The sequence below is a fragment of the Sus scrofa genome, chromosome 9 (genome assembly GCF_054392235.1).
Source record: "Sus scrofa isolate SSC_HxYL_T2T_F1_AM1 chromosome 9, Sscrofa_HxYL_maternal_Yorkshire_Landrace_v2.0, whole genome shotgun sequence".
Taxonomy (NCBI): domain Eukaryota; kingdom Metazoa; phylum Chordata; class Mammalia; order Artiodactyla; family Suidae; genus Sus; species Sus scrofa.
The window spans coordinates 129499099-129526401 of record NC_139391.1 but is presented as its reverse complement, the minus strand read 5'-3'; the positions used below and the strand labels follow the sequence as shown (position 1 = coordinate 129526401).

Here is a 27303-nt window from a genome sequence, read left to right as displayed (position 1 = left end):
TGTTCTCACCCTTCTCCCACCCTCCTCATCCACAACTCAAGACTACTGCATCCCCTTGATGCTGAATTCCTCTCTTTGTCTTACTGATGCTTCTTACTTCATATCCTCATTTCTGACTCTTTTGAAACTGCCATCTTACTCCCTGGTCTGCCATCACCCCACCATTTCAACACCAGACACCCCAGCTCATTTTCGCTAACAAATTAATTCAGCTAAGACTAATTTTCATCTACATGAAGGAAGACTGTAGCCGTGCAGTCTAAAAATTACCCAGTCATGGTCTTACACACTCAGAAAGGCAGGCAACAAAACTCTTCCTAAAGTGAAGGTCACAGAAAATAATTGCTATACCCACAACCACACTCAGCAATACTCAACATCATCCTCCACAAATGTCTATAAAAACCAATGGTTCCATTTTCATCAAAGAAAAGAAAATGAACATAATGCTTCCCCGAAGACATTCTCTAGTCTCTCCCAGATTTATTTTTAATTTTTCATACAATTTAAAGGTTAGTTTCCATTTACAGTTATTACAAGATATTGGCTACATTCCTTGTGTCGAACAATACATCCTTCAGCCTGTCTTACATCCCGTAGTTTGTACCTCCCATCCTCCCAGCCCTATACTGCCCTCCCCTCTCTATTCCCAGTAGTAACCACCAGTTATGCCCAGTACACTTTAAATGGAATGATTATCCAAAGAAGGGGAAAATGGAAATTCTGGCTTCTGCAAGCCTTTATTACCTCTTCCAATCTCCGTCCCAGACTAGTATTAGCCCTAAGACCTGCTTTATTTACTTAGGATAGATGAGCAAGATTGAAAAAAGACTGCCTCTTAGGAATTTTTAAGGGATTACAGGTCCTACGCCTATTCAGCTTTACCTGCTCAACTTTAGCTGGAAAATATAGGCTATTTAAACATCGTGTTCATTATAATTCTTTCCTCCCTTCTCCAAAGAACCAAATTCATCTCAAGCTGTCTACTACTGATTCTATAACCTACGTCTCTCCTACCAGGCTAAGTTAAAAAATACAAGATACGTTAACACAGGAGCCTCTCAAAGACAACTGATCCTCCCATTAAAATCACCACCACTCTCCCAATCTGCTTCTCATCACACCTTTTTAGTCTCACTGCCACCACTTTATTTCTGGCCCTTAACTGCCCACTACACAGATTCATCTTCCTAATACATAGCTATGAACATGTGAATTCTCTTCTAAACATCATCTCGAATTCTCCACTGTCCACCCATTTTAACTATAAACTACAAATCATATTATTCAAGACATTCTCAAGTATGGACGGCTAATCAAATAGGCTTTCTCTGGTCCCCCTGTGTATATAAAACAGCACAACCCTGTCTTGCTTTATTTTTCTTCCTAGTACTTGTCACCACCTGGTAAACATATTTATCTGTTCATACGGTTATTGGTTACATCCTTCTATTAGACCATGCCTTCCTATGTTCACTCTTTTGTTCACCACCGAATCCACGGTGCCTAGAATATAGTAAGTTCCCAAGACATACTTGTGGCAAGAATGGATGGATTCTGACATGTCACACACAGTATAGCAAATCTGGAGTTAGAAGCCCTACATCTGAGTTAGAGTTTCCACATACCAACATATGATCCTCAACAATTTTTAACTTCTTTGGGCTATACTTTATCTGTAAAAAGAAGAGTTCAAACTTGGTAATCTATGAAGCTCTTTTCCAGCTACATCATCTTAAGGTCTTGATTAACTCGACTGAACACCTGCCCTGGCCCCCACCCCCCTTTCTATGGATCTCTACTCGGTTTCTTTCCTTTTGGATTCCTCCTTCTCAATCCACACTTGTCAGAATACTGTTTATCCTTAAGGTCCCCTTAAGTGTCATTTTATTCCTGAAGCCTAACAAACTTTAAATTCTCTAAGAGGAGGATGAAGTTCTTATTTTTCTATTCTCAGTAGTCAGTACAATGCCTCCCATATAGGTGATCGACAAAACGACTGATGAATCATGTGTATGAATGAGCAAATAAACAAAGGAAGCTTTTCCTGATCCACCCCAATTGCTCAGGTAATCTCCTGCCTTTGGACTCTTACAACACTTGGCATCTTTTATGATCTTTACCATATTTTACTCACCTAATACACACTTGTCTGGAAATTCCTTAAAATTAAGGACCATCCTAATAGTTTTCCATATTCCCTTCTACAGCATCTATTATACATCTTTGTCACAGTTGTATATATTAGTTTATGTGACATGTTAAACAATCAAGAGATAATAAAGGAGAAGAATGGACCTCAATGTATAGGTATTATTCCAACTACCTGCTATTGGGCATATATGTTGTATTATGGATCCTGTACCCGTTAAACTTGGGGATTCAACAATAATTGAAAGATCTCATTTCCTCCTTTGCACACTCTGCTTAATAAAACTATTACTACTTTCAAAAGTAGAATAGCTACCCTCATGTATCACTTAACTACATACCTTCCTTCCAACACACATGCAAGGATCCATTTTCACTTCACTAAACAGCTTAAGTGACTTTGGGCTCATTTCAGACTTCTACCCCATCCAATTCCCTCCTCCACAAGGTGTGAAACCACTTTTTAAAGCATTTTCCCATAAGTGAGCCCTTTTAGTTCTGTTAAAGCCAAAAAGGACCCGTTTCAAGGCCTTCCTTCCCCCTTCTAAGCAGTGGCAACTCCTTAATTAACCTCAGGTTCCAACAATCTTTTTATTTTTCCCTGCCATCAGGATTTTGACCCTCGTTTACCTCTACCCCCACCTCCAAGCTCTTAGTCTGCTTCCATGGAACCTTCTTAGCTGCACAATAGCTGGTGTCTTTCTGTTCAATATGCTCTCGCCATCATGCACTTGGTTCCACTGTGTCTGCATCTTCTTCCACCTACAATATGCATCAATCGCCCCCCTTAATCCTCCCCAGATACACATACTCTCACACTCTATACCCATGTGTCACACTACCCCCCCACATACAAGTGCTTAACACCACTCTTAAGCCACACGACACTTAGAATGGTACCTTCCAAATGCACTGATTCTAACCCAGGTTCTTTGGGGGAACCCAACCCCGTCCACAGTACCTCCCTCTTTCCTCACTTCCTCATCCATTCCCCTTCTTTACGCCTCCAACCCCCCACCCGCCAACTAACTACAGATGACATTATTCCTCCGTATTTCCAACCCCAGAATGAAGAACAAACTCCAGCTTCCTGCGGTCTCTCGCTCCACTAGTCCTTCCTTCCCAGCCCCCTACTCACCCCAGGTGTGCAGACTTCCACCTCGTCTTCTCCCCATGCATCGCTCTAGCCAATCCCACACCACACCAGGTTTCTCCGCCACCCGCATCAGACTCCTCCACACCCACCTTCACTCGGGGTCGCGGCCGCCTCTGGGAGCGCCTCTCCCCACCCCTCGCCTGCGAGCCCGCGACCCGGGGCGCGCGCACACACACGTTCTCACGCTTTCCTAACCTCCCTCCCCGCACCGAGAGGAGCCGGCTTCGCTGGAACTCAGGCCGGCCCGTGGGGGCTAGGCACCCATGTGTGTGCCCGCTCCGCCCCCTCCCGCAGAGCCTCTCGCAGCCCCCGCCTCTCCGTCGGAGAACGAGAGGACACAGCAACTCCCCCGCCACCCCGGACATACCACCTCTGTGTCTGTTGCTCCATGCCCGAACCTTCGGTCCGCTCCCCTCTACGTACGGGCCGTCCTCGGCACTCACCGGAGATACTGCGCGCTCTGCAGGCTCATCCTCCGCCGCCCGCGTCTTCCCGCGAAGCCTCTGTGGGTCTCTCAGGCTCCTCGGAGCGGCCCCGCGGCACCGCGGGTGCTGGCGGCCGCCGCCATCTTCCTCTCCTCCGGCTCCTCCTCGCTCGGCGGGGGGGTGGGGGTGAGTGAGGCGAGGGGGAGGGAGCGGGGAAAGCTGCTCTCGCTGCTGCTCCGGCCCGTGGGGCGCAGGGACACTCCGACCCGGGAGGGGGGAGGGGGAGGGAGGAGGGATGGGGGCGGGGGAAAGAGGAGGGAGAAGTAGAGGAAGGAAGTGTGGGGGTCTCTCTCGCGAGATTTCAGCGGCGCCGGTCCCTCCTGGCGATTTCCGCCTTTCGGTAGCGCTCCCTCTTGGGATCTGTTAGCTCGGCTGCACCTGCGCGGCTGCTGAGTAGCCCGCTGGAGACGCTCGGCGGCTTCCGGCCAATCCACCCCTCTCCTCCCGCGCGAGGGGGCAACCCCACCCTCACCGGGAACATTGAGCCCAAATCAACTGGGAGTTACACTGAAAGTCTTCCCCCGTCTTTCCACTCCACCCAATTTCTAGCTTCCTTTTTCCACCCCTCCACTCTTCCGTACCGGAAACGCCTCCCCTTCCTCGTACAGTTCCGGCCGCCAGTCCCTCGTTTCTGATCTGCCCTCGAGCCCTAGAGTGACGCTAAAGGACCCCCCTCCTTTTTTTCTGCGGCCCCTCCCCCTTCACGCTGGGAGACTGTTGGAGGGGATAGGGTGGAGCCCCAGGGAAGAAAAGAAACCAATCGGATTGGATAAGCAGCTGCCAAGGCAACTGAAGGCTGCAGTTGTATTGTCATAGTAACCAATTTGTGCGCACCGAGTGACCCTCCCTTGGCGAGTGGATTCCCGGAGAAGTGCCCAGGGTTCCCCCTTGGCTTCCCTTCCATCCAAAGGCTTCCCCTCAGGTTGGGAATACGGGTAGTTCTCTTGGGGAGTGAAGTTCATTTCCTCCTCCCTTTCCCTTTCCCGCAGCGATGGGGGAGACCCCGAGGCATTCACCATGGGCTTTTCCACCCGCCTACGGGCGGAAACCACCTCCATAGTTTTCCTCTCCGTGCGAGGTGTGCGGAGGGCCGGGCCTGCGAGGACGATGCGGAGCCTGCAGGCTGGTGGGCGGCGGGCTGGAGCTGGTAGGGCGGAACGGTGGCGCTTGGCAGCTAGGCGGGCGAGGGGTTTCCCCACAACTGCCTCGGGCTCTGGGAGGCGGGATCCCGCCTGGACGGGGTCCCTGAGGGAGGAGAACGGCACACGACTGCCGAGATCCCTCTTCTGCCGACAGAGACGTCCGACTTTCCCCGGCGGGTCGACCCCTTACAGAAATCCCCCAAACCCCACCCCACACACAGCCTCGGTGACCGAATCTTCTCAGAGTTCCCCTCGTGGCCTTCCCGAGCCACCTCCTGCCGCAAGGAGGCCAGAGTGAAAGTGGAAACACATCCTGGAAGGCTAACAAGTGGTCTTTAGAGCTGGGGATGTGGTGAGACGCTGATGACAGCCCTCTCTCTCAGAGGATGATTCCCCAGTGGGGGTCCCCCTTAATGATCAAAAGCCGACCTCCAAGTTCCTTTCTCCTCTACAAACTTCCGGTTCTCTCAGGGTATTTTAGGATTTTGTCATTTTGTATCTTTTGGGTTGGAGAGGAGGCGTTGGGTAAAATAGTATCAAGAAAAACTTAGATACTGGTGCAAAGTTCCAATGACAGGCTTCTAGGAAAAGGATTTTCATTCTTTGAACAAATGGTTTTGAATGATTATTATGTGTGTTTTGTCTCCAAAAGGCAGACTAAAGAATGGGATCAATGATAATAGAGTGTCCAAGATGTAGCTGGAGAAGTGGTCATCTAATGGTTTGAAAGGATTATTTGACATTTTTTCGATTTGTATTGTGGAGTCATTTAAATAGCTATCCCAAAGTACTTTAGGCTATGTAATCATATAAACCTCTCCAGGAATACAGCTCTCATTGAATAGTTGAAATCGGAATTTTTAAAGGGCCATTTTGGTTTCGGTTTGGTTGAGGTACCTGATTTCTGCTGTCTTTTGTGCTAGGTGAGAAGGCGCTTTCCTGATCCTTCCCTGAAACTGCACCTGTTAAAAGGCCCGACCGATGTCTGTCTATGTGTAAATTTGGAGGAAATGAAAATACCAGATACTTTGAAATAAATCCCAAGGACATTATAATTAATGAAATAGAAACTGAACTCTGCCCGGAGTGCTTCAAGCACCTTCTGTGATGCAGTGTGACACGCATTGATTGCAGCTGTACAATGCCTCCTTATCCCTGCCACCCACTCAGAGGAAAGAGAGCCACCTAGTGAAAGGTTGTTCTCATCTCTGGTTAGGGTCCAGCTTTTCCTTTAAACCTGTGAGCCCAAGGATGGAGATTAATGCTATCTAAAACTACCTAAAATACCCTGCATTTCCTTCCTGAAATTTATTGGTTAGATTTTTTTTTTCTTTTTTTTAGGGTCTCACCTGTGGCACATGGAAGTTCCCAGGCTAGGGGTTGAATCAGAGCTGCAGCTGCCGGCCTACACCACAGCAATGAGGGATCCAGGCTGCATCTGTGACCTACACCACGTCTCACAGCAACGCTGGATCCTTAACCCACTTGAGTGAGGCCAGGGATCAAACCCAAGTCCTCATGGATACTAGTCGGGTTCATTAATGCTGAGCCACAACAGAAACTTCTGTACTGGTTATATTTTTAAAAAGATCTTAGCCAGAATAAAAATTTTATGTTATGTAAAATAATCACCCCCTTGGCAGTCATAACATCCTTTATATCAGGCTTTTATCTCCTGTCAACAGTATATGAGCACAAATCATGAGATTACTGACAAGCAATATAGGAAAATATTACTGTCTTTTCATTTTGGAAATAAAGAAACTGGGATCAGAAAAATGAATCCTTTTATTGTTTAGTGTTATTCAATAGACATTTACTGAGCACTCATTGTGTTTCAGTCACTGTCCAGGTTACTACACATACCACCATGGAGGAGACATGGTCCCTGTCTTGGAGGAATGCACCTTTTGGCAGAGATGCCAGAGAATAAAGAATTGATTAGGATCCAGTATGAAGGGTGTGGCAATTAAGGTAAGAATAGAGTGCTTTAGGTATGCAGATGAAGGTGAAACATAGAAATAAATCTCTGTATTATATAGCAGTTTTCCTAAGAATCTTATAAGATTCTTCAATACCTTTAGTGTCCCTGCAAACTAGATAGAATAGTAACATCTGCATTTTATAGATTATAAAACAGTGATGCCCATCTTGAAAATAACTTTTAAAAATCAATAGGACACAGAAAAATTATGACCCAAATTTGCATACTGCTTAATTCATATTTTACAATCTCAGGTCTTTCTACTGGCCCCCATCAATAGATTTGTAGAATGTAAGCATCTGTCTACAGTATTGTTCATTTTTTTCCCCTGCAGATATAGATTACACCTCCACCAAAAGAAATTATATATGAGAAGCTGTTTCATTTCGTTTAATCCTATCTGATCTTAAGTTTTTCAATTTATGCCTAAATGATTTTATGGAACGATTACAAGCTAGCAGACCTGAGTGTGCATCCCAACTCTGTCATCTCAGTCTCTGAACTTGAGTTTCTTACTTGACCAAAGTGGAAAAGTTACCTATTACAGGCTTCCTGTGAACTTCCTGTGATGATATAAGTGACTGAATATATGCATGCCTGACATACAACCCTGGCACTTGATAAATGTTGATTTATTTTTTGCCCTCTTGCTCTTATATCAAGTTAAAACTAATAATTTCAAACTACTACAGCATAACATTATTTTTTTAAATGGCAGTCTATCTTGTTTGTCTGAAATATGCATAGACCTGACACACAAATTTATTCTCATTCAGTGCTATAAGATAGATTTCTTTATTCATGACTGATTACAGAATACAATAATGATAGGGCACTGTGAGTCAGATTCTAGAGAGTTGAAATTTTTAAAAGATGCTTTTAACACAGAAAACAGCCTAATATAACAACATTTCTGCCTGAGTAGCCAGCTTTCAACGAGAGACCAGGGTACTTGCTGAGAAGCTATTCCTCTTCTTCTTTTGAATCATCAGTTATCAAATTTATTTTAAGTTTGTGTTGTTTCAAGTGAGGTATTGTCTTATCCCGATGTATTCACTCTTTTTTTTTTTTTTTTTTTTTAGGGCCATACCCATGGCATGTGGAAGTTCCCAGGCTAGGGGTTGAATTGGAGCTGCAGCTGCTTGCCTATACCACGGCCATAGCAACACAGAATCCTTAACCCACTGAGCAAGACCAGGGATCAAACCCACATCCTTGTGGATACTAGTTGGGTTCATTACCACTGATCCACAGCATGAACTCCGCTGAGAAGCTGTTCTTGACATTCCTACCAAATTTACCCAGAGTTTCAATAACCTGACACTTAATGCATAGCAAGCCTCCTCCCTTTTTATAATAATAGACATCACACCTGTTCCATGAAACCTTAACAAGCACTAATTTATTTTAATATTTAACCTACACATTCTGATTGTTTCCAAATCACGTGTGCAATTAGGAACTTAAGTGTGTTTCTGTTTTGATGAGAACGACTTATCATTTATCAATTGCAGTACTCAAGGACACAATGTGTATGAAGCTGACCCATGTTCTCTTCAGTACTACTCCTCAGACCTGGAGCTAAGTCATTCAATCAAGTGAGTAATTTCTTTTCTTCAAATAGTGAGTCAGATACAAATTGAAGATTAAACTCAGGTCTCCTGTTGCTCAAGATTTCTTAGATCAAGGGTCAGCCGCCTTTCTCAAACAGTTCACTGAGTGTATATTTCTTCATTCATTTCTAAGGAGTCACTGAGCCTCCAGAACAGTCAGGGAGCTTTACAATCCAAGATTTAAGAGAAGAAACTTCTGGTTTGGGGAATAGTGAGGTGACAGAGAATAGTAGTAGTCAGAGCTCACTCTCTGTCTTTCTCGACTCTCCTAATATTAATAAGGGAAAGCTTATTAATCTTCAAGAATTTCTCTCAACTCCCAGTAAGAAAAGACCTCTGGGAAAGAACCAGAACTTAAAATCATATCTGCTCATTTAATGGATGCAGACCCTAGAGAAGACAAGAAGAAATGCTCGTAACAAAGACTGAAGGCTCTTAAAAAAGAAAATTAAAACCTTAGCCTCTTGGGAGTTCCTGCTGTGGGGCAATGGGATTGGCAGTGTCTCTGAAACACCAGGACGCAGGTTTGATCCCTGGCCCAGCACAACAGGTTAAAGGATCCAGTGCTGCACAGCTGCGTAGATCACAACTGGGGCTCAGATCCCTGCCCTGGGAACTCCATGTGCTGCCAGGTGGCCAGAAAAGAAAAACACAAAACAACAACAAAACCCTTAGCCTCTCATACTCTGTAGTCTCCAAAGTCCTTAGTGTTCACGAATCTCTTTACTACTTCAAGCACAGTGCTTTTGAAACCATCTTGGGGTCTGTAGTGTAAAATCAATGTATTTCATGTCAGAATCTGTTCTATTACCCAGAAGCGCTGTTTTTTTCTTAAAACACCCAACTAAAAGAAAAAAAAATCTTTTGCTATTTTACAGTCTACGCTTGCTGAATTTCTGTAGGGCAGACTGCTGTTTTTGAACACAGAAAATGTGACACTGAACATTGTCATAAATCTCTTCTTCACAACCATAGGAAACCCCATGTACACACACCTGCTTAAACACATACGCACACCTTCCTTGTTTCCCTGCCTCTGTTATTTTACCACTTCCATTTTCTTTTTTTTTTTTTTTTCTGTCTTTTTGCCATTTCTTGGGCTGCTCCTGCGGCATATGGAGGTTCCCAGGCTAGGGGTCTGTAGCTGCCAACCTACGCCAGAGCCACAGCAACGCAGGATCCAAGCCACGTCTGCGACCTACGGCACAGCTCACAGCAATGCCGGATTCTTAACCCACTGAGCAAGGCCAGGGATCGAACCCGCAGCCTCATGGTTCCTAGTCGGATTCGTTAACCGCTGTGCCGCGATGGGAACTCCACCACTTCCATTTTCAATCCAAGTTAAAATGTGATATGGGTGAAAAATAAAGAAACTCCAGACATATGTTTGTTACTTCAAGGCTTACTAGGGATATGTACCCAAGTACTGCTCTGCTTTGCTTAACTCTACTAGCGTCTTTTCGAGTCTCAGAAAAATTCTACACATTAGAAACTTAGATAGTTTGTCCCGTATTTGTAAATATTCTTGATGTTATTGGGTTATTAGATGTGACAGCACATTCTAGAACAAACTAAATAGGAAATTAATGTAGTCTCATAGTCTACATTTTAGCCATATTAAGCTTAAATTTTTTTTTTAATTCCTGACTTGAATTTTCTGTTGGCTTTCCATTGCCCTTAGAATAAAGTCCCCAGTCCTTAGCATCACTTATGTGATCTGGTCTGTATCTGCCTTTTTTCCTAAGATTTCCTGAAATCGGCACTCTAGCCACAGTGAGCTTCTCTTAAGTCCTTGAATGGGTGGTGTTCTTTTCTACTCAGAGCCTTTATACAAGCTGTTCCATTATCTAGATAACTCTTCTCCCTGCTTATGCTTCCAGCCTAAACTTGAACTTCTTTGGAAAAATCGTCTCTGCCTCACCCCCCATCAAGCTAGGTTAGCTACACCTGTTACATGTTCCCATAGCACTCTGCTTGTCTTCCTGGCTTTTGTTATATTTGTAATTCTTTTTTCGATATCTTTTGTAATTCTTTTTTCGACATCTGTTGCCTCTGATTGGCAGTAAGCTCTGTAAGCACAGACACTGTGCCTGTTTCGCTTGCTAGTATATTACCACTCCCCTAGCAAGATGCCTGATACAAGGAGTGTTCAATAAATGTTTGTCGAATCAGTTAATCTTCAGAAAAATGTAGAAATTTGGACCATGACTTTCATATTAATGCTTAAAATTCCTAACTGCCTTATTATGGAATGGAAAAGTCATCCCTAAGCAATAAGAAAAGAATTTTGCTGGGCCTTCAACCCATCTGAAACGTTGAAATCTATTACATTTAACATGATGAAAGTTTTAATTAAGTGCAGTTTACTTAAGGCAGTGAGTAAAGTGCACACTTACATGATTATGAGTAACTCATCAATTACTTCATAGCAAAGTGTCATACTTCAATGTAGGAAAAACGTCTTCAATGTCCAAGTTGTTTTTCTTTAACTTTTATGTTTTCTAATTGAGAATAAGGGAAGCAGTTAGCCTCTTATTATGTGGCAAAATAAAAACATGCTGCTGGAGAGGAAGAGAGGCTATCCACTAGATTGGAAAATAAGACATAAAAATTAGCTTTAAAAACTCAGAAGAGGAGTTCCCGTCATGGCGCAGTGGTTAACGAATCTGACTAGGAACCATGAGGTTGCGGGTTCGGTCCCTGCCCTTGCTCAGTGGGTTAACGATCTGGTGTTGCCGTGAGCTGTGGTGAAGGTTGTAGACGCGGCTCGGATCCCGCATTGCCGTGGCTCTGGCATAGGCCGGTGGCTACAGCTCTATTCGACCCATAGCCTGGAAAACTCCATATGCCGTGGGAGTGGCCCAAGAAATAACAAAAAGAGAAAAAAAAACAAACAAAAAAAAACTCAGAAGAAAATTGAATCAGAGTGTAGGCTGGAAAGCTCAGTGATCTTTGTGTTTCTCACCAGGACAGTATTCATAAATTATGGCATTATTGGGTTTTTTTTTTCTCTTATAATGGTATAGGGCTAAATTACTGTAAGTTTCTTAAGGAAAGGAGTATATGTAATTTCAAAGTAAATGAGATATTTATGTTATATTTCTGGAGGCAGGCAGGTTCCCCAAGTTCAATTAGATAATGTAAAATACCTAGCAGTGCTGGGCACTTAGTAGGCACTTAACAGGTGGTGCTGTTCTTATTACATATATAAGGTGAATTAGAGCTTCTCACAGTCAACTTCACATTCTAATTAATGTATATTAAACCTGTTTTTTTTAAAACCAAAAAACCCCTCAAAATTGTGTAAAATTGCATTTGGATAGAGCGAGGTGCATAGCACGCTGCCTCAAAACCAGCTGTATCATGTGACCAAGTATAAATTGATGAGAGAGAAAACAGCTTTCATCTACAGAGAGTGTCTCAGTTCATTAGGAGTTTTAGGTTTGAATGAGATGAGACCCAAGGTCTGTCAAAACTGAAGTATAAGGAGGCTCATAAGGAGCAAAACCACCTGCTTGTGCGTTCCCCTGTCCTCTTTCAAACTGGCATTTCTGGCAAGCTCTGGCTCCCTCTCTCCCATTGTTTAGCTCTCTCTTAACCGTTGTCTGTAGCTTTCCTTTATGGTCCCTGAGGTGATCCAGTCCTATGTCCAGGAGACCAAGCATGGTTTTAGTTCTTTAGCAATGGCCCTATGGTGAGCCTATAAGGTATGCCAACTATTGGAATGCCAACATTTCCAAAATGTGTGCAGCAGTAGCCTAGATGTTACAGAAGGTAATTTGCTTGTAGAAAGCAAAGTTGAAAGTCCGTATTTGTGGGACAGCTAAATTGTAGCATGAAAGCACAGTTAAGGTAAGAGTTTAGAGCCTCTAGGGAATGTTCAACTGATGATCAAATTCCTGTCTTTCAAGACAAATCTAAATCTAAACCCATCCTTTATTTCTGACAACCCTGATCTGGTTGTATCCTGATACTAAGGAGAAAGCTTGATGAGTTATGGGTCCTCTGGAATTTTAATATTTAATCCTTTATTAATTTTTTCACTCAGTCATCAAAAATATATTGAGAATTTTCTTTGTATGGGGGCAGTTGCTAGTCACTGGGATGCAAATGGTGAACAATACAGTCTTGATATCAAGAGTTTAAAGCTTAGTGGAGAATTAAGTAAAGGGGCAGTTAATATTCCAGAGTGATAAAGATATGGTAGAGGTCTTTGGAACATTCTACCTTGAGATCAGATAATCAACTTAAGTATCCCAGTCAACTACAAAGTCTTTCAGAATGAGATTCTGCAGAGTTAAAGTTTTCAAATTCTACTTCCCAGCAGGAAAAAGAATATATACAGTTAACCACCAGAAAAGTGATGGAAAACCATAGCTCAGAGTATTCTAGACTAAAATATGCCTGAAAGATACAAATTATGCAATTCTATGCCATGGTTATACCTAAGTTAATATGACATGTGAGTTTTATACTATTATAGATCAAATATAACTATAATAGAGAATTACATAGAAAGTGGTCAGAAATTCAATAAAATTAGGAACAGTTATTTCTGCGAGGTGAATTATTTATGAGTAGCTTTTATTTCTTATATTTTTCAATCTCTCCCACCAACCAAAAAGTGAAATAGTTTATTGTTGTGGTAGCTGCTATTGTTAGGGGTTTCTTTCTTCTTCTTCTTCTTCTTCTTCTTCTTCTTCTTTTTTTTTTTTTTTTTTTTCTCATTGTTCTTAAAGAATGGCTGAACTATCTCCAAGTTATGGGAGCCTAAAAGTAACATTGGAAACTGGTTAGGAGATAGGTTCAAAATAAATGTAATGGCTTTTCAAATCCTGGTGATAGGAGAAAAAGTCCTTATTGGAGAGAATTCCTAAGGCATTTCCTAAGTCTCACTCTAGTACCAGATATCAGATACGGATACCAGATACTGATACTTCCGTACAAAAACTGATGAGGTGATCATCTTTGAATATATCATTACTGACCTTCTCTGGCAATTTTGGTTCTCCTGGGAACCATCATAGCCTGAAGAGGATAAAATGCCCTAGATGGGATTCCCAAAAGAATCATTTTATGTAATGAAAGTCTAAAATTAAACCTTTGCTTAACCTTTTTGCCTTCTCTTACCTTTATAATTCTCTTCTCATCCCTCAACTTTAGGTCACACCTGACCCCTCCCGCTTGTATAACAACCTACATTTTCTCATTTCTCTGGAATGTGACCAGTCAGGAATCTCAGCATTTGCTTTTTTTTTTTTCCGTATTTATGGGTGAGAAAAAGAGAGGCAGGAAGACTGAATTGAGAAAGAAGAACGAGTAGGGAAAGAGAAAAATATAAAGTCTGGAGGAAGCGAAAGAAGAGATGGAAGGGGCTTGATGACCTCTGAAATATCCTTTCAGATTCAGTAACCTCTGTCTTCTGAGTAGGACATCGCTGGTACTTGCTGCCTAAGAAGTTTGAGATGATTCCATGTGATGATTCAGCTCAAAAAGGCTAGTTTACACCATGGAAAAACTTTGTATTGCCATTTCAAAAACTGATATTCTCTAGAAAAAAAAATGTATCATTTGAATTTGGCCTGTGAGTACAATGTCACGTGTTACCTTACTCTTACCTCTTATCCATGTGATAAGAGTGAAAACACCATTTAAAACAAATCAACACAAAGCAGGGCAGTCCAGACAGTTGTTAAACTACTATATACTCTGCAGAAAAGTGTCTTTCATCCCTCAGGTGATTTTGCAATCACCAGGAACCTTCTAACTAAATCTAAAAATCTCTTAAAAATTTTTTATTATTTCAGGTTCTCTGTACTGTTGGGTAATACTAATCATGTTCCCTTTACCCAAACTATTTTTACCTTGAATCTAATGACATTTTGATTTTTGTGTTCTACTACCTTAACCTCCTCTTAATTCATTACACTGCCATGGCTCTAGGGATACTTAATACATACTTGGCTATAAAAATTGCATAAATGGAAATAAAATGATAGGACTTGGTCACTTACTGGGTATGAGGGATGGAGAGGAAGAAATCAAGGAGAATCCCAGGTTTCTGCTTTGGAAATTGGATGAAAATAGAAAATGTAAGAGAAGAAATTGGTGAGATGTATGGATGTGGAGATAATGGATTTGTTTTGGACATGTTGGACTGTAGTTGTCTGGAGTCGAGAGCCCTTGAGGAGAGAGAATGTGAGAGGTGTTTGAACGAGAGGTGTAAATTTGGGAGTCATCAGCATGTAGATGGTAACTAAAGATAACTCAGAGGTTTCAGAGAGCTTGCCTATAAAAAGAGAGCTAGGAGACATGTTGTCTTACAAAGAGGTGAGAGCCTTCAGCAGAAAGGATCCAGGATAGGGAAATAAGCGAATCTGATTAGATAGGAATATGGCTTCTGAGGAAATGGGAAGCGCTACAGTTTCAGGATACAAGGGCCTAGATGGAAATCTCTTTTCTGGTAGAATAATAATGAGACCGTAAATTGTGGAGTTTCTCCCCCCACCCCCACGGAATTTTCTTTTATCCCTTTCAATTAAGGATTTTAAAACTTCAGGTTACAAAAAGACATAGACTCTGAAGAATTCAAAACAAAGATTGATGATTTAAGGATAAGAGTGCCAGCACTAGAATATATAAAAAGTTCCTCAGATTGGTGTATACAGAAAATCAGAGAGGAGAGCAAGAAACAAGGGACCTTTGTACTCTGCCTCCCAAACCAAGCCAGAAATCTGAGAAGATTTATAGCGCTTCTAAATAGGTTTCTGGCATTCTAGAATGGAAGAAACCTCAGTCCCCACTACAGGGTAAAGCCAAAGAATGTAGCAAGACCACGGAGTTCCTCACATCCAGGAAGGCACCGGAAAATAGTCAAAATGGTATTGTGAGCTATGCTTTGAATTGCCACATCTTTTCTAAGAACTTCAATCACAAAAACTTTTTTTTTTTTTTTTGTCTTTTTGCCATTTTTTGGGCCGCTCCCACAGCATATGGAGGTTCCCAGGCTAGGGGTCGAATCGGAGCTGTAGCTGCCAGTCTACGCCAGAGCCACAGCAACGCGGGATCCAAGCTGTGTCTGCGACCTACACCACAGCTCACGGCAACGCCGGATGGTTAACCCACTGAGCAAGGGCAGGGATCAAACCCGCAACCTCATGGTGCCTAGTCGGATTCGTTAACCACTGAGCCATGACGGGAACTCCCAAAACTTTTTTTTTTTTAATTGAAAGACAGCTCTGAGTTCTTTAACAGGATAATCATCTCTGGGTATCAGAAATGAAAGAGCAGCACCATGAGGTTAATGAAGCTAGAGCTGTGGCCCTGATGGTCTTCTGGGTCTAGAAGCGGGTGGGACTAGGCTAGGAGTTAGAACTCCTCAGAGTAGCGGAGATCAACAGCACCCTGTACCAGGTCGGCACCTTAAATTCACTATGAAACTGGGATTTGGGCAAAGCTCCCCAATGATTTCCACCCTGACCTAGAGTTTGAAAGTAAAAATAAATAAACAAAGCCCTCACTTATCTGGTAGTGGAAGGAAGCAGAGAAATCAGCACACACAGGACGTGTGCCAGCTTGCTTTCCTGCTCAGTGCACAGATCGGCTATCCTGCCGATGTCCCTGAGGGTTAGAAGAGTCCTGAGACACCTAGTTCTGGACTAGGGGTTCTCTGGATCTATGTGGAGGCTGCACTAGAACGGGAAATGGAGTGGAGTAGGTGGAAAGATAAAACTACCACTTAAGATGACCTGCAAATGACAGTTTGCACACAAAGCAAATTAACGGTAAAAACATTAACCAGCCTTTCAACTTAGTTTTGTTTGATCTGTGAGATTCTAATAAAGTTATAGTAAAGCTTCCCAATATAGTTGTTGATCTACTTTTTTTCTTATAATTCTGTTAATTTTGTTTAATTTCATGGTTATACAATTAGCTGGATAGAACTTGGTGATTTTTAAATCATTTTAAATTTTTAGTATTTTAAATGTGATTTTACTCATTATGCAGTGCCTTTTTATCCTTATTAATACTTGCTTGCTTTAAACAACTATTTTTATCTGATACTGATATTCCACTGTAACTTTATTTTGGTTAACATTTGCTTACTGTAACTTTTTCCTTTATTCTCAATCTTTATATGCTGTTATTGGCACATCTTTTGTAAACAGTATGTAGCTAGGTTTTTGTTTATTCCTGACAGTCTCTGTTTTTTAACTAAAAAGTTCAATTCATATGGTATGATCTACTTAAAATTACCTCTGCCATCTCTACCTTTTACTTTTGATTTTCTGTTTATAATGCTTTCTCCTTGTTTTGTTTGCGTGCCTTAACTGCTTTTGTTTAACTAATAACTTTTAAAATTCTCCTTTTTACCTCTGTTGAATTGGAAGCTATAGATTATATTTTGTCTATGCTATAAGCAGCTATTCTTAATTTTTTTTTCTTTTCTTTTCTTTTTTTCCTTTTTGGGGCCATACTGCAGCATATGGAAGTTCCTAGGCCAGGGGTTAAATCGAGCTGCAGCTACCAGCCTACACCACAGCCATAGCAATGCCAGATCTGAGCCTCGACTGCAGTCTATACCAAAGCTCTCAGCAACACCAGATCCTTTAATCCACTGAGTGAGGCCAAGGATCAAAACTGCATCTTCATGGATACTAGTTGGGTTCTTAACCTGCTGAGCCACAATGGGAACTCCCTTAAATTTTAAATATATACTTAACTATTTTCCTAACCATTTATAGTTTTTTAAATACAACTATCCTCCCCCAACAAGACTGTGTTTTAGCTACCAAATGTATTGAGCATATACTGCTCTCTAGAATTTTAGTTCCATTTTGTTAGAACATAACATAAAACAGTTACTATAAATCATGTATAATTAGATTTATGATCTAATTTATCAATTTTTGTGTTTACCATTGCTTCTTTAATACTACTTTTTCATTGGGAACTCACTTGTCTTTGCTGCAATACATCTTTTAGTAATTCATTCAATAAAAATTTATGGTTGGTAAACTCAGTTTTGAAAAGAAAGTTCTCTATTTCATCATTCTTGAATCATCATCATCATTATTCTTGAATTCCAGCTTAGCTAGGAATAGAAATCTATGTTGTCAGTTATTTTCCCCTTAGTGCTTTGGAAATATTACCACACTGGCCTCTGGTATCCGTTGTTGCTGATGAGAATTCTGTTGTCTTAATTGTCATTCTTTTATGGGAAATCTATGTTTTCTCTTTTTGCCTTTTTTTTTTTTTTTTTTTTTTTTTTTTTTGGCTTTTAGGACTGCACCTGAGGCATATGGAAATTCCCAGACTAGCAGTCAAATTGGAGTTACAGCTGCCGGCCTGTGTCACAGCCACAGCAATGCAGGATCCGAGCTTCATCTGCCACCTATACTACAGCTCTTGGTAACACTGGATCCTTAACCTACTGAGCAAGGCCAGGGATTGAGCCTGCATCCTCACAGATACTAGTCGGATTCATTTCTACTGTTCCACAGCAGGAACTACCTCTTTGGTGACTTTTAAAATTTTCTCTTTATTCTTTTTTTTTTTTTTTTTTGTCTTTTGGCTATTTCTTGGGCCACTCCCACGGCACATGGAGGTTCCCAGGCTAGAGGTCCAATCGGAGCTGCAGCCACCAGCCTACATCAGAGCCACAGCAACGCAGGATCCGAGCCGCGTCTGCAACCTACACCACAGCTCACGGCAACGCTGGATCCTTAACCCACTGAGCAAGGGCAGGGACCGAACCCCCAACCTCATGGTTCCTAGTCGGATTTGTTAACCACTGCACCACGACGGGAACTCCTCTCTTTATTCTTAATATTAAGCATCTTCACTAATCGCATCTGGATATGAATTTATTTTGATTGTTTTGCACTTAATATGTGCTTTTATTTCAAAAATTTTAGAAAATTCTTAGTATCATCTTTCCAAGTATGACTTCTACCATTCCATTTATTCTCTTTCTGAAACTGCTGATTGGATGCATCCTTCCTGTGTTCTATCTGTGTATTGCTGTGGAACAGACCACTCCAAAGCATAATGGCATGAACCAATAGCATTTTATTAATATCGGAGATTCTGTATGATAGGAGTTTGGAGAGATACCTCAGGGATGGCTTGACTCTGCTTTGTGATGTTCAGGGTGTCAGGTGGGAAGACTTTTAACAGCTGGTGGTCACTCAAATGGCCATTTTTTGGTTTTTCCACTCACATGTCTAGGCTACAGTGACAAAGGCAGGACTCTACTGGAACTGTGGATTGGATACGTACACATGACTTCTCCATGTGGCTTGGGTTTCCTTACATTGTAGTGGTTTCATGGTAATCATACTGACTTACATGGCAGCTCAAGGCTCCAACAGTGACTATTCCAGCAAACAAGGCAGAAGCTACGTACATTTTTACTGTCTAGGCTCAGAAATCACATAGTATCTCTACCACCTTCCTTAGTCACAAACCCACCCAGATGGTGGTGTGCAGGGGCTAAACCCACCTCTTAATAGGAGGAGTATCAAAGAATTTGTGGCAATAATTTTAAACTGCCACAATATGTTTTCTTTGTCATGTTGTATTCTGCATGAATTCCCCAAATTAATCTTCCAATTTGATGATTCTTTCTTAATTAACTAGATAGGAGTAATCCTTTCACAATGTATATCAAATCATCACAATATATACTTTAAGTATCTTATAATTTTGTCAATTAAACATCTAAGAAGGCTGAAAAAAAATCATTTTCTGACTATACTAAGTTTAGAGTTAATCTCATTGAATATTTTTTACCACAATGTCTATTTATCTTTCTCATTCATCTTTCCTTAATTCATATATTCTGTGTTTATTTCTTAAACCTTGATTTTTTTAGATATTTTATCTCTTTGAATGTATTTATCATAAAGTCATTTTAAGATCACTTGCCAATATCGACTTCTATTCCAGTGGGAATGGGTCATCTTCAGGGAACAGATTTCTGTATTTTTTGTACATATATATATTTTCATATTCTTTGACATTATAGGTTATTACAAGATATTGAATGTAGCTCCCTGTGCTATACAGTAGGACCTCATTGTTTATCTATTTTATATATAGTTTTGTGTATCTGTTAATCCCAAATTTCTAATTTATCTCTCCTCCCCTTTCCCCTTTGGTTTATTTTCTATGTGAGTCTATTTTTTACTTTAAAAATAAATTCATTTGTATTGTCTTTTAGATGTCACGTTTAAGTGATACATAAGATATTTGTCTTTGTCTGACTTACTTCACTTAGTATGATAATCTCTAGGTTCACCCATGTTATTGTAAATGGCAATATTTCATTCTTGTTTATGGCTGAATAATACTTCATTGTATATATGTACCACGTCTTCTTTATCCATTCTTCTGTCAGTGGATATATAGGTTTCTTCCATGTCTTAGCTGTTGTAAATAGTGCTGCTATGAACATTGAGGTGCTTGTAATCTTTCAAATTAGAGCTCTTGTCTTTTCCAAATATACGCTCAGGGGTGGATCATGTGGTAACTCTATTTTTAGTTTTTTTAAGGAACCTCTGCACTATTCTCCATAGTGGCTGCACCAGTTTATATTCCTACCACAGTGTAGAAGGATTTCCTTTTCTCTATACCCTTTCCAGCATTTATTATTTATAGACTTTTTGATGATGGCATTCTGACCGGTGCGAGGTGATACCTCATTGCAGTTTTAATTTATATTCTCTAATCATTAGCATTCTTGAACATCTTTTTATGTGCCCATTGGCCATCCGTATGTCTTCTTTGGAGAATATATTATATACGCATGTATATAAAAACTCTCTACCTAACAAATAGAGGATTCGTTTTCATCTCAAAACTTTTCAGACATTTATAAAATTTGGCCATATACTAGTCTAGATATTTTAATGAATTGCTATAGTACAAACCATATTCTCTGATCAGAATTTAGCTAAAAATTCTCACATGTTTGAATACTTAAAAGCACATTCCTAAATAATTCATGACTTAAATAAAAAATTACAAACAACTTAGGAAAGAATAACAAAGAAAATACTTCATAATAAAATTTGGGTAATGCAGGTAAAGCAGTCTTTTGAAGGAAATTTATGGCATTAAATGTATTCCTGGAAACTTCCACATACCGCAGGTATGGCCAAAAAAGAAAAGAAAAGAAAAATTATTTCAAATGAATGAGCTAAGCATTCACTTCAAGGACCTGGGAGATAAATAGAGTTAACCTCTCCAAAATACAATTCCTCAATGGATCCAAAAGCTTGTTCTTTGAGAAGACCAATAAAATACATTTCTAGCAAGCCACATTGGAAAGAAGACAGCATAAATAAACAATATTAAAAATTCCAAGTGGGGCATAATTAGAGATACAGTAAATTAAGAATATCATTGGTTATACTATACAATTATAATACCGAGTGGCTTTATGTGAATAAATGGAAAACTGAGATAAAATCTGTAACTTACCAGAAAAATACAAATTAAAAAGTTGACTTAAGAAGAAATATAAAATCTAAATAAATTAATCATCAACAAAATAGATCAGTAGTCAAAATCTCCCAACCCCTTCCTTCCCCCATCCCTTACCAAAGAAACCATTGGAGGTGGTTTTACACATGAGTTTAACCACATTTAATGGAACAGACAACGCCACATTATATAATTGTTCTAGACAAAGGAAGAGAAATAAAAACAATCCAGCTTATTTTATGAGTTACTATAATCTTAATAGCAAAATAGAATTCTGCAGGCAAAGGAAATTATAGATTAATCTCATTTTTTTGAACATTGGCATTAAAATTCTAAATGAAGTAATTAGAAAGTCAAATCCAGCAGAGTATACAAAATAATACATCAAGCCTGAATAAAGTTGACCTCAAATATAAAGATGGTACTATAATTTAAAATACATCTATAATCTACCTTATTATCAAATTAAGAAAAAGGCCCATTATGCTTATCTCAGGAGACACAAAAAAGCATTAAAAAGCCAAGAACCATAATTACGAACAAAATATCTTAGCTAAAAAGAATATTAACTTGGTGTGGGTATATATGAAGAGTCTACAATAAACATCATATTTAATTATGAGACTACAAAAGCATTCCCATTTGACTCAAGATGACAAGCCTGCTGTAACCTCTATAATTAATGTTATACTACAAGTTCTAGTCCTTGTATTCAAGAGGAAAAAAAAAAAAGGTGTGCAATCATTAGCAAGGAAGAATACAAAATATTTGCAAACAACATCATTTCTTTAATTAGAATCTCCAAGAGGCTCTTCAAGAAAAAAAAAATTAGACTAAATGTTCAGCAATGTTGCTAAATCATAATCATTGTGAAAAATCAATAGCAATCCTATATAGCAAAGTAATGGGAAATATATACACTTATGAAATGGGGGTGTGTAAATATCCCACTTACAGTTGCAACAGAAATAATAAGATGCCCAGGAATAAATCTTACAAGAATGTGCAAGACTTTTATGGCTAAAATACCAAAGGGCAAAAAAAAAAAAAAAAAAAAAAAAAATATATATATATATATATATATATATATATATGTGTGTATATATGTGTGTGTATACACACACATATATACACACACACACATATATAATAAAAATTATGTAATACTAAATTCACAGAAAAATCAATACTGTGTTATGATACTCTCTAATTAGGTGCAATTTCAATCAAAATCCCAATAAAACTTTTTTTGTGGAATTTGACAAACTAATTCTGAAGTTAATTATAAAGAGAAATGGTCTAAGATGGGCCAAGACAATTCTGAAAAACCAGGGAAGTGTGAGTTATCCTCCCAGATAGGAAGAGCCCTTACAGAGCTGTAGGAATTGGATGGTACAGTGTGGTAATACAAGGAGAAGCACTGAAGTAGACACAAGTGTATGTGGGACCTCAGCATATGATAGAGGAAACGTTCATTATAGACCTAGTGAATTTTGGGGCTACTGACTTTCTGTACCAAAAAAAAAATGAAATTAGATCCCTAATACCTTATGCCAGCAATTCTTAACAATGTTTGGTCTCAGAACTCCTTTTCATTCTTGAAAATTATTGACAATCCCGCAGAATTCTCATGTGGATTATATCTGTTGATATTTATGATATGCCATGATCTGAATGTTTGTGTTCCCCGATTTCATGTGTTGAAATCCTAACCCCTAAAGTTGATGGCATTAGTGGGTGGAGACTTTGAGAGGTAATTGGGTCATGGGGTGGAGCTTCCACAAATGAACTTAATTTTCTTATAAGATACCTCACAAACCTTTCTAGCCCATTTCCCAGGTGTGAGGATACAATGAAGTCTGTGACCAGAAGAGAGCTCTCAACCAGTCATGCTGGTGCATGGACCTCAGATTTCCAGCCTCCAGAGCTGTGAGCAATACATTTCTGCTGTTTATGAGCTACCCAGTCTGGGGTAGTTTGTTACACCAGTCTGAACCAACTAAAACACTATATTGAAAATTAAAAGCTAGAAATGTGTTAAACACATGAACAGATAAGTATGCATTCAGTTAGCCATCCGAGTGATGACACCATTACATGTCATGTACTCTCTGGAAAATTCCACCGCTCATAAGAGAATTAGAGTGAAAAAAAGAATGTCTTAGTATTATTACAAAAATAGTTTTCTTGCAAGTCTCCTGAAAAAGTCTTAGGGACTGGTATCCCTATGCTATAAACTAAACTCCAGATGAATTAAGGATCTAAACCTGGAACAAAATAAAAATTTTATAACTGTTACAAGAAATTATAGGTGAACACATTATGTTCACATGGGAAGGAAGGATTACTTAAATGTTATATCAAAAGCTCAGATTATAATAAAGGAAAAGCCTGATAAATTTGAACACTCCAAAGTTAGTACTTCTTTAATAAAATAGCTCACAAACTATTAAAAGGAGAGCTGTGGTCTGGGAGAAGACGGGTGAAACACATACATCAAGCAAAAGATTAATATTCAGATAATATGAATTTCTTTTATACATAAGAGAAAGACAAAAAACCTAATAGAAAAATAGGTAAGAGAAAACATTTACAATCTCCCTAGAAATCAGAGAAATGTAAATTAAATCTTCCATCAGATTGGGAAATATTTCTAAATCTCACAAAACCAAGTGTTGACTATTAGCTACCTGAAAATGAGAAATCTAACCTACTGCTGGTGGAAGTTAGAACAATTTAGTAATACCCTTTCCAGTTGAAAATGCACACATTCTATGATCTAGAAACTCCACCTCCAGTTACATAATTTGCAAGAAAAACTCATGAGAAAACATTAATTCATTAATTAAATAAATATGTATCAAGTTTCTGCCTGAACCAAGCATCATAGTAGGCTTTGAGAATAAAAAAGTGAACACGATTACACTCATGGGAGTTCCCATTATGGCTCAGTGGTAACAAACCCATCTAGTATCCATGAGGATGTGGGTTCAATCCCTGGCCTTGCTCAGTGGGTTGAGGATCCAGCTTAGCTGCAGCTTGTGGTGTAGGTCGCAGATGCAGCTCAGATCTGGTGTTGCTGTGGCTGTGGTGTAGGCCAGCAACTACAGCTCCGAATCGACCCCAGCCCGGGAATGTCCATATACTGTGAGTGCGGCCCTAAAAAGACAAAAAAAAAAAAAGATTGCTCTCATGAAACTAAGTGAAACAGCCTTATAGAGATATACAGATTATATATAGATATTTTATAGTATTAAAGTAAATTATTAGAAGAATCTATGGGAGTTCACATTGTGGCTCAGCAGAAACAAACCTGACTAGTATCCATGACGTTGCAGGTTTGATCCCTGGCCTTGCTCAGTGGGTTAAGGATCTGGTGTTGCTGTGAACTGTGGTGTAGTTGCAGACGCAGCTTGGATCAGCATTGCTGTGGCTGTGGTGTAGGCCGGCACCTGTCACTCTGATTCGACCCCTACCCTGGGAACTTCCATATGCCAACACCTGCGGCCCTAAAAAGCAGAAAGCAAAAAAAAAAAAAAAAAAAGGGCATCTATGTATTAGTTCAGAGAGAATTGAGTACCTTCAAGCAAATGTTTAGCAGGTTAAAGGGATGGGGGCTGGAAGTGCTCTTTTAAATGGGATGGACAGAGAAGGCCTTCCTGAGAAGGTGAATTTTTTTTTTTGACCACATCCAAGGCATGCAGAAGTTCCTGGGCCAGGGGGTCAAACCCATACCATGGCAGTGGCCTAGGACACTGCAGTGACAACACCAGGTTCTTCACCCACTGCACCGCAAAGGAACTCCCTGAGAAAGTGAATTTGAAGAGAGGCTTAGAGAAATGAGGGAGCAAGGTCTATTTTTAAGTTCTGAGGAAAGCGCATTTCAGGCAAGAAAGCATGGCAAACTCAAATGCTCTGAAGCAGAAATGAGCTTGAAACGTTGGAAGAAATAAACCCCATGAAATAAAGTGGAGTTAGTGAATGGGGCAGAGTAGAAAAGTATTGCAATAGTAGGAGAGACACTGGTGACTTGGACTTGTTTGAAAGTGTGGAGAAGTGACTGGATTGGTGATGGGAATTCGAGGCGTGAGGGACAACGTTCAAGGATGACTTTGAGGTTTTTGGTCACCGTGCCTGGTGAAGCCATTTACTAAGAGGGTAGCAGATGGTGAAAAGGCGTAGGAAAGGATAGTTGTTGCAACATTGTCTCCAAGAATGTGAGTAGGGTATCAAGTATGGTATATTCTTTTAATGAAATGACAATTCAGAAGTTAAAATAATTAGTATCAATACAAGAATGAGTCTTTTTTTTTTCCTAATTTTATTGGAGCATAGTTGACTTACAATGTTGTATTAGTTTCATGTGTCCAGCAAAGTGAGTTATGCGTATACATATATTCATTCTTTTTCAGATTCTCTTCCCCTCTAGGTTATTACAGAATATTGAGTAGATTTTCCTGTACTATACAGTAGGTCCTTAATAATTATCTATTTTATATATAATAGTGAGTATAAGGATGAGTCTTTAAAACACTCTGCAACATCAAATTGCAGCATTTTACAGTCATTATGATCCTATTTACAAACTTTAATAAAAACAGATACCAGATACTGTTTCTGGCTACAAGTATATCAAACAAAAGCATAGAAACATGGACTAGGTTTGCACCAAATCATGTGAACTTTGGAGGTAATCTGCCTAAATCGCAATCACTTTTGATTTAAGGTCAATTTATTTTCACCCAGTACCTCTCTATTTAGGGACAAATTCTTAAGATCAGTAAGATGGGGACTTCTGTCTTATATTATGAATTGAAAAGATAGTTAAATACCCTTTACACTTATCCCGAGTTGTCACCTCCCTAATTATCTTTGGTTCTCAGGTTATAAAAGCATATACAATTTACCCCATCAAATTGTCAAAGAGCAAAATATTTGATTAAAAAAAATAGTAGAAATTTAAGCAAGAAGCCACTCATACATAGTCAATGGTGTAGAAGCAGTCGCCAGCAACTGGAAAATATATTTCAAAAGTAAAAATGCACATACCCATGGACCTAAATTCTTTTTCTAGGTGCTTATTCAGTGAGTCTATTCAAGGCAATATTGTTAATACTATCAAAGATTGGCAGCAATATATCCCTCAATAGAATGGTGAATATAATGACACAGGCATTCAATGAATACTACACAGCTGTTAAAAATAACCAAAGTACTAGCTCTCCATATACTAATACGGAAGAATATTTAAGATATATTGATAAGCAAAAAAAAAAAATCAAAGTAGAAAGGTATCGATGTATATATAGAGTATATATGCTAGTATATTACGCTAGCGTCTGTGTGAAAAAGATGCTAATTGCTATTGTGCTATTTGTGAACACATAGACTATCCATGGGAGGATTTTTAAGAAATTGGTAGTGATGGTTGCCTCTAGAGAAGAAAAAAGGATCACTGAGGGGCAGAGGGAGAGAAGCATACTTTCAATGGCATGCTGTTTTGAGCCCTTTGCATTTTGTATCATGTGAGTACATTATTTACAAACAAAAAATTAAAAACAATCTACAGCCATGCAGACAGTCATTTATTCGTAAGTATAAATAGACACCCCCCCACATACGCTGTTACTTATGAAACACTGCACCAGCATTCTTGGACTGTTGGAAAGAAATATATATATCCCACACAGTCAAGCATGGCATATTCAAATAGAGCATCATTCTGCAGATTAAATTCCGTTCGTGTCAAGATAAGAGGTGACTTCTTAAGTGGTACGATATGTGGATCATTAAATAGCCATCTAACCCAAAACATTTCCTCTTGTTATCTTGCTCCAGTTTTGCACACCCCTATCTTGAACTTTCTTTTTTAGGATAAAGGCATTATATTTTCAGCAAGCCCCTTTTATACTGCAAATGTATAACTTTAGGGTGGGTCTCTTCAAAATGGTTCCCTCACATAAAGAAGTTTCTTGAGGAATATGGTTGGGTTTTTTTTGTTTGTTTATTTGTTTTTTGTTTTTTAGGGCCTCACCTGAGGTATATGGAAGTTTCCAGGCTAGGGGTCAAATTGGAGCTGCAACTGCTGGCCTTTGCCACAGCCCTAGCAACGTGGGATCCTACACCACATTTTACGGCAACGCCAGATCCTTAACCCACTGAACAAGGCCAGGAATTGAACCTGCATCCTCATGGATACTAGTAGGATTCATTACCAATGAGCAGCAAGAGGAATTCCTGAGGTTGGTTTTGGTGGGAGAGAGTTAAAAAAACAAAAACAAAC

At 39.7% G+C, this 27303-nt stretch overlaps 2 protein-coding genes across 57 annotated transcripts in view; one reads left to right on the top strand and one right to left on the bottom strand.

Moving 5' to 3' along the window:
• The window catches only part of SMG7 (SMG7 nonsense mediated mRNA decay factor), a 78253-nt gene extending 74356 nt beyond the window's left edge, over positions 1–3897 (bottom strand). For 40 of the 50 annotated variants that reach the window (XM_084977934.1, XM_084977939.1, XM_084977941.1 and 37 more), the window contains exon 1: positions 3751–3897. Coding sequence is in view for 17 of the 50 variants with exons in the window: in XM_021063786.2 (XP_020919445.1) it covers positions 3751–3779 (29 nt within the window). In the remaining 33 variants the exon portion in view is untranslated. Of the gene's footprint in view, positions 1–3396; positions 3442–3674 lie in introns of those variants that run through there. The other 10 variants (XM_084977935.1, XM_084977940.1, XM_084977949.1 and 7 more) reach the window with 2 other exon arrangements.
• Positions 3460–27303, top strand: part of NMNAT2 (nicotinamide nucleotide adenylyltransferase 2) — a 200319-nt gene continuing 176475 nt past the window's right edge. For 3 of the 7 annotated variants that reach the window (XM_084977959.1, XM_021063806.2, XM_084977956.1), the window contains exons 1-3: positions 3460–3918; positions 6776–6908; positions 8433–8516. The gene's annotated coding sequence lies outside the window, so the exon portion shown is untranslated. Of the gene's footprint in view, positions 3919–4609; positions 4940–6775; positions 6909–8432; positions 8517–27303 lie in introns of those variants that run through there. The other 4 variants (XM_084977960.1, XM_021063805.2, XM_084977957.1 and 1 more) reach the window with 2 other exon arrangements.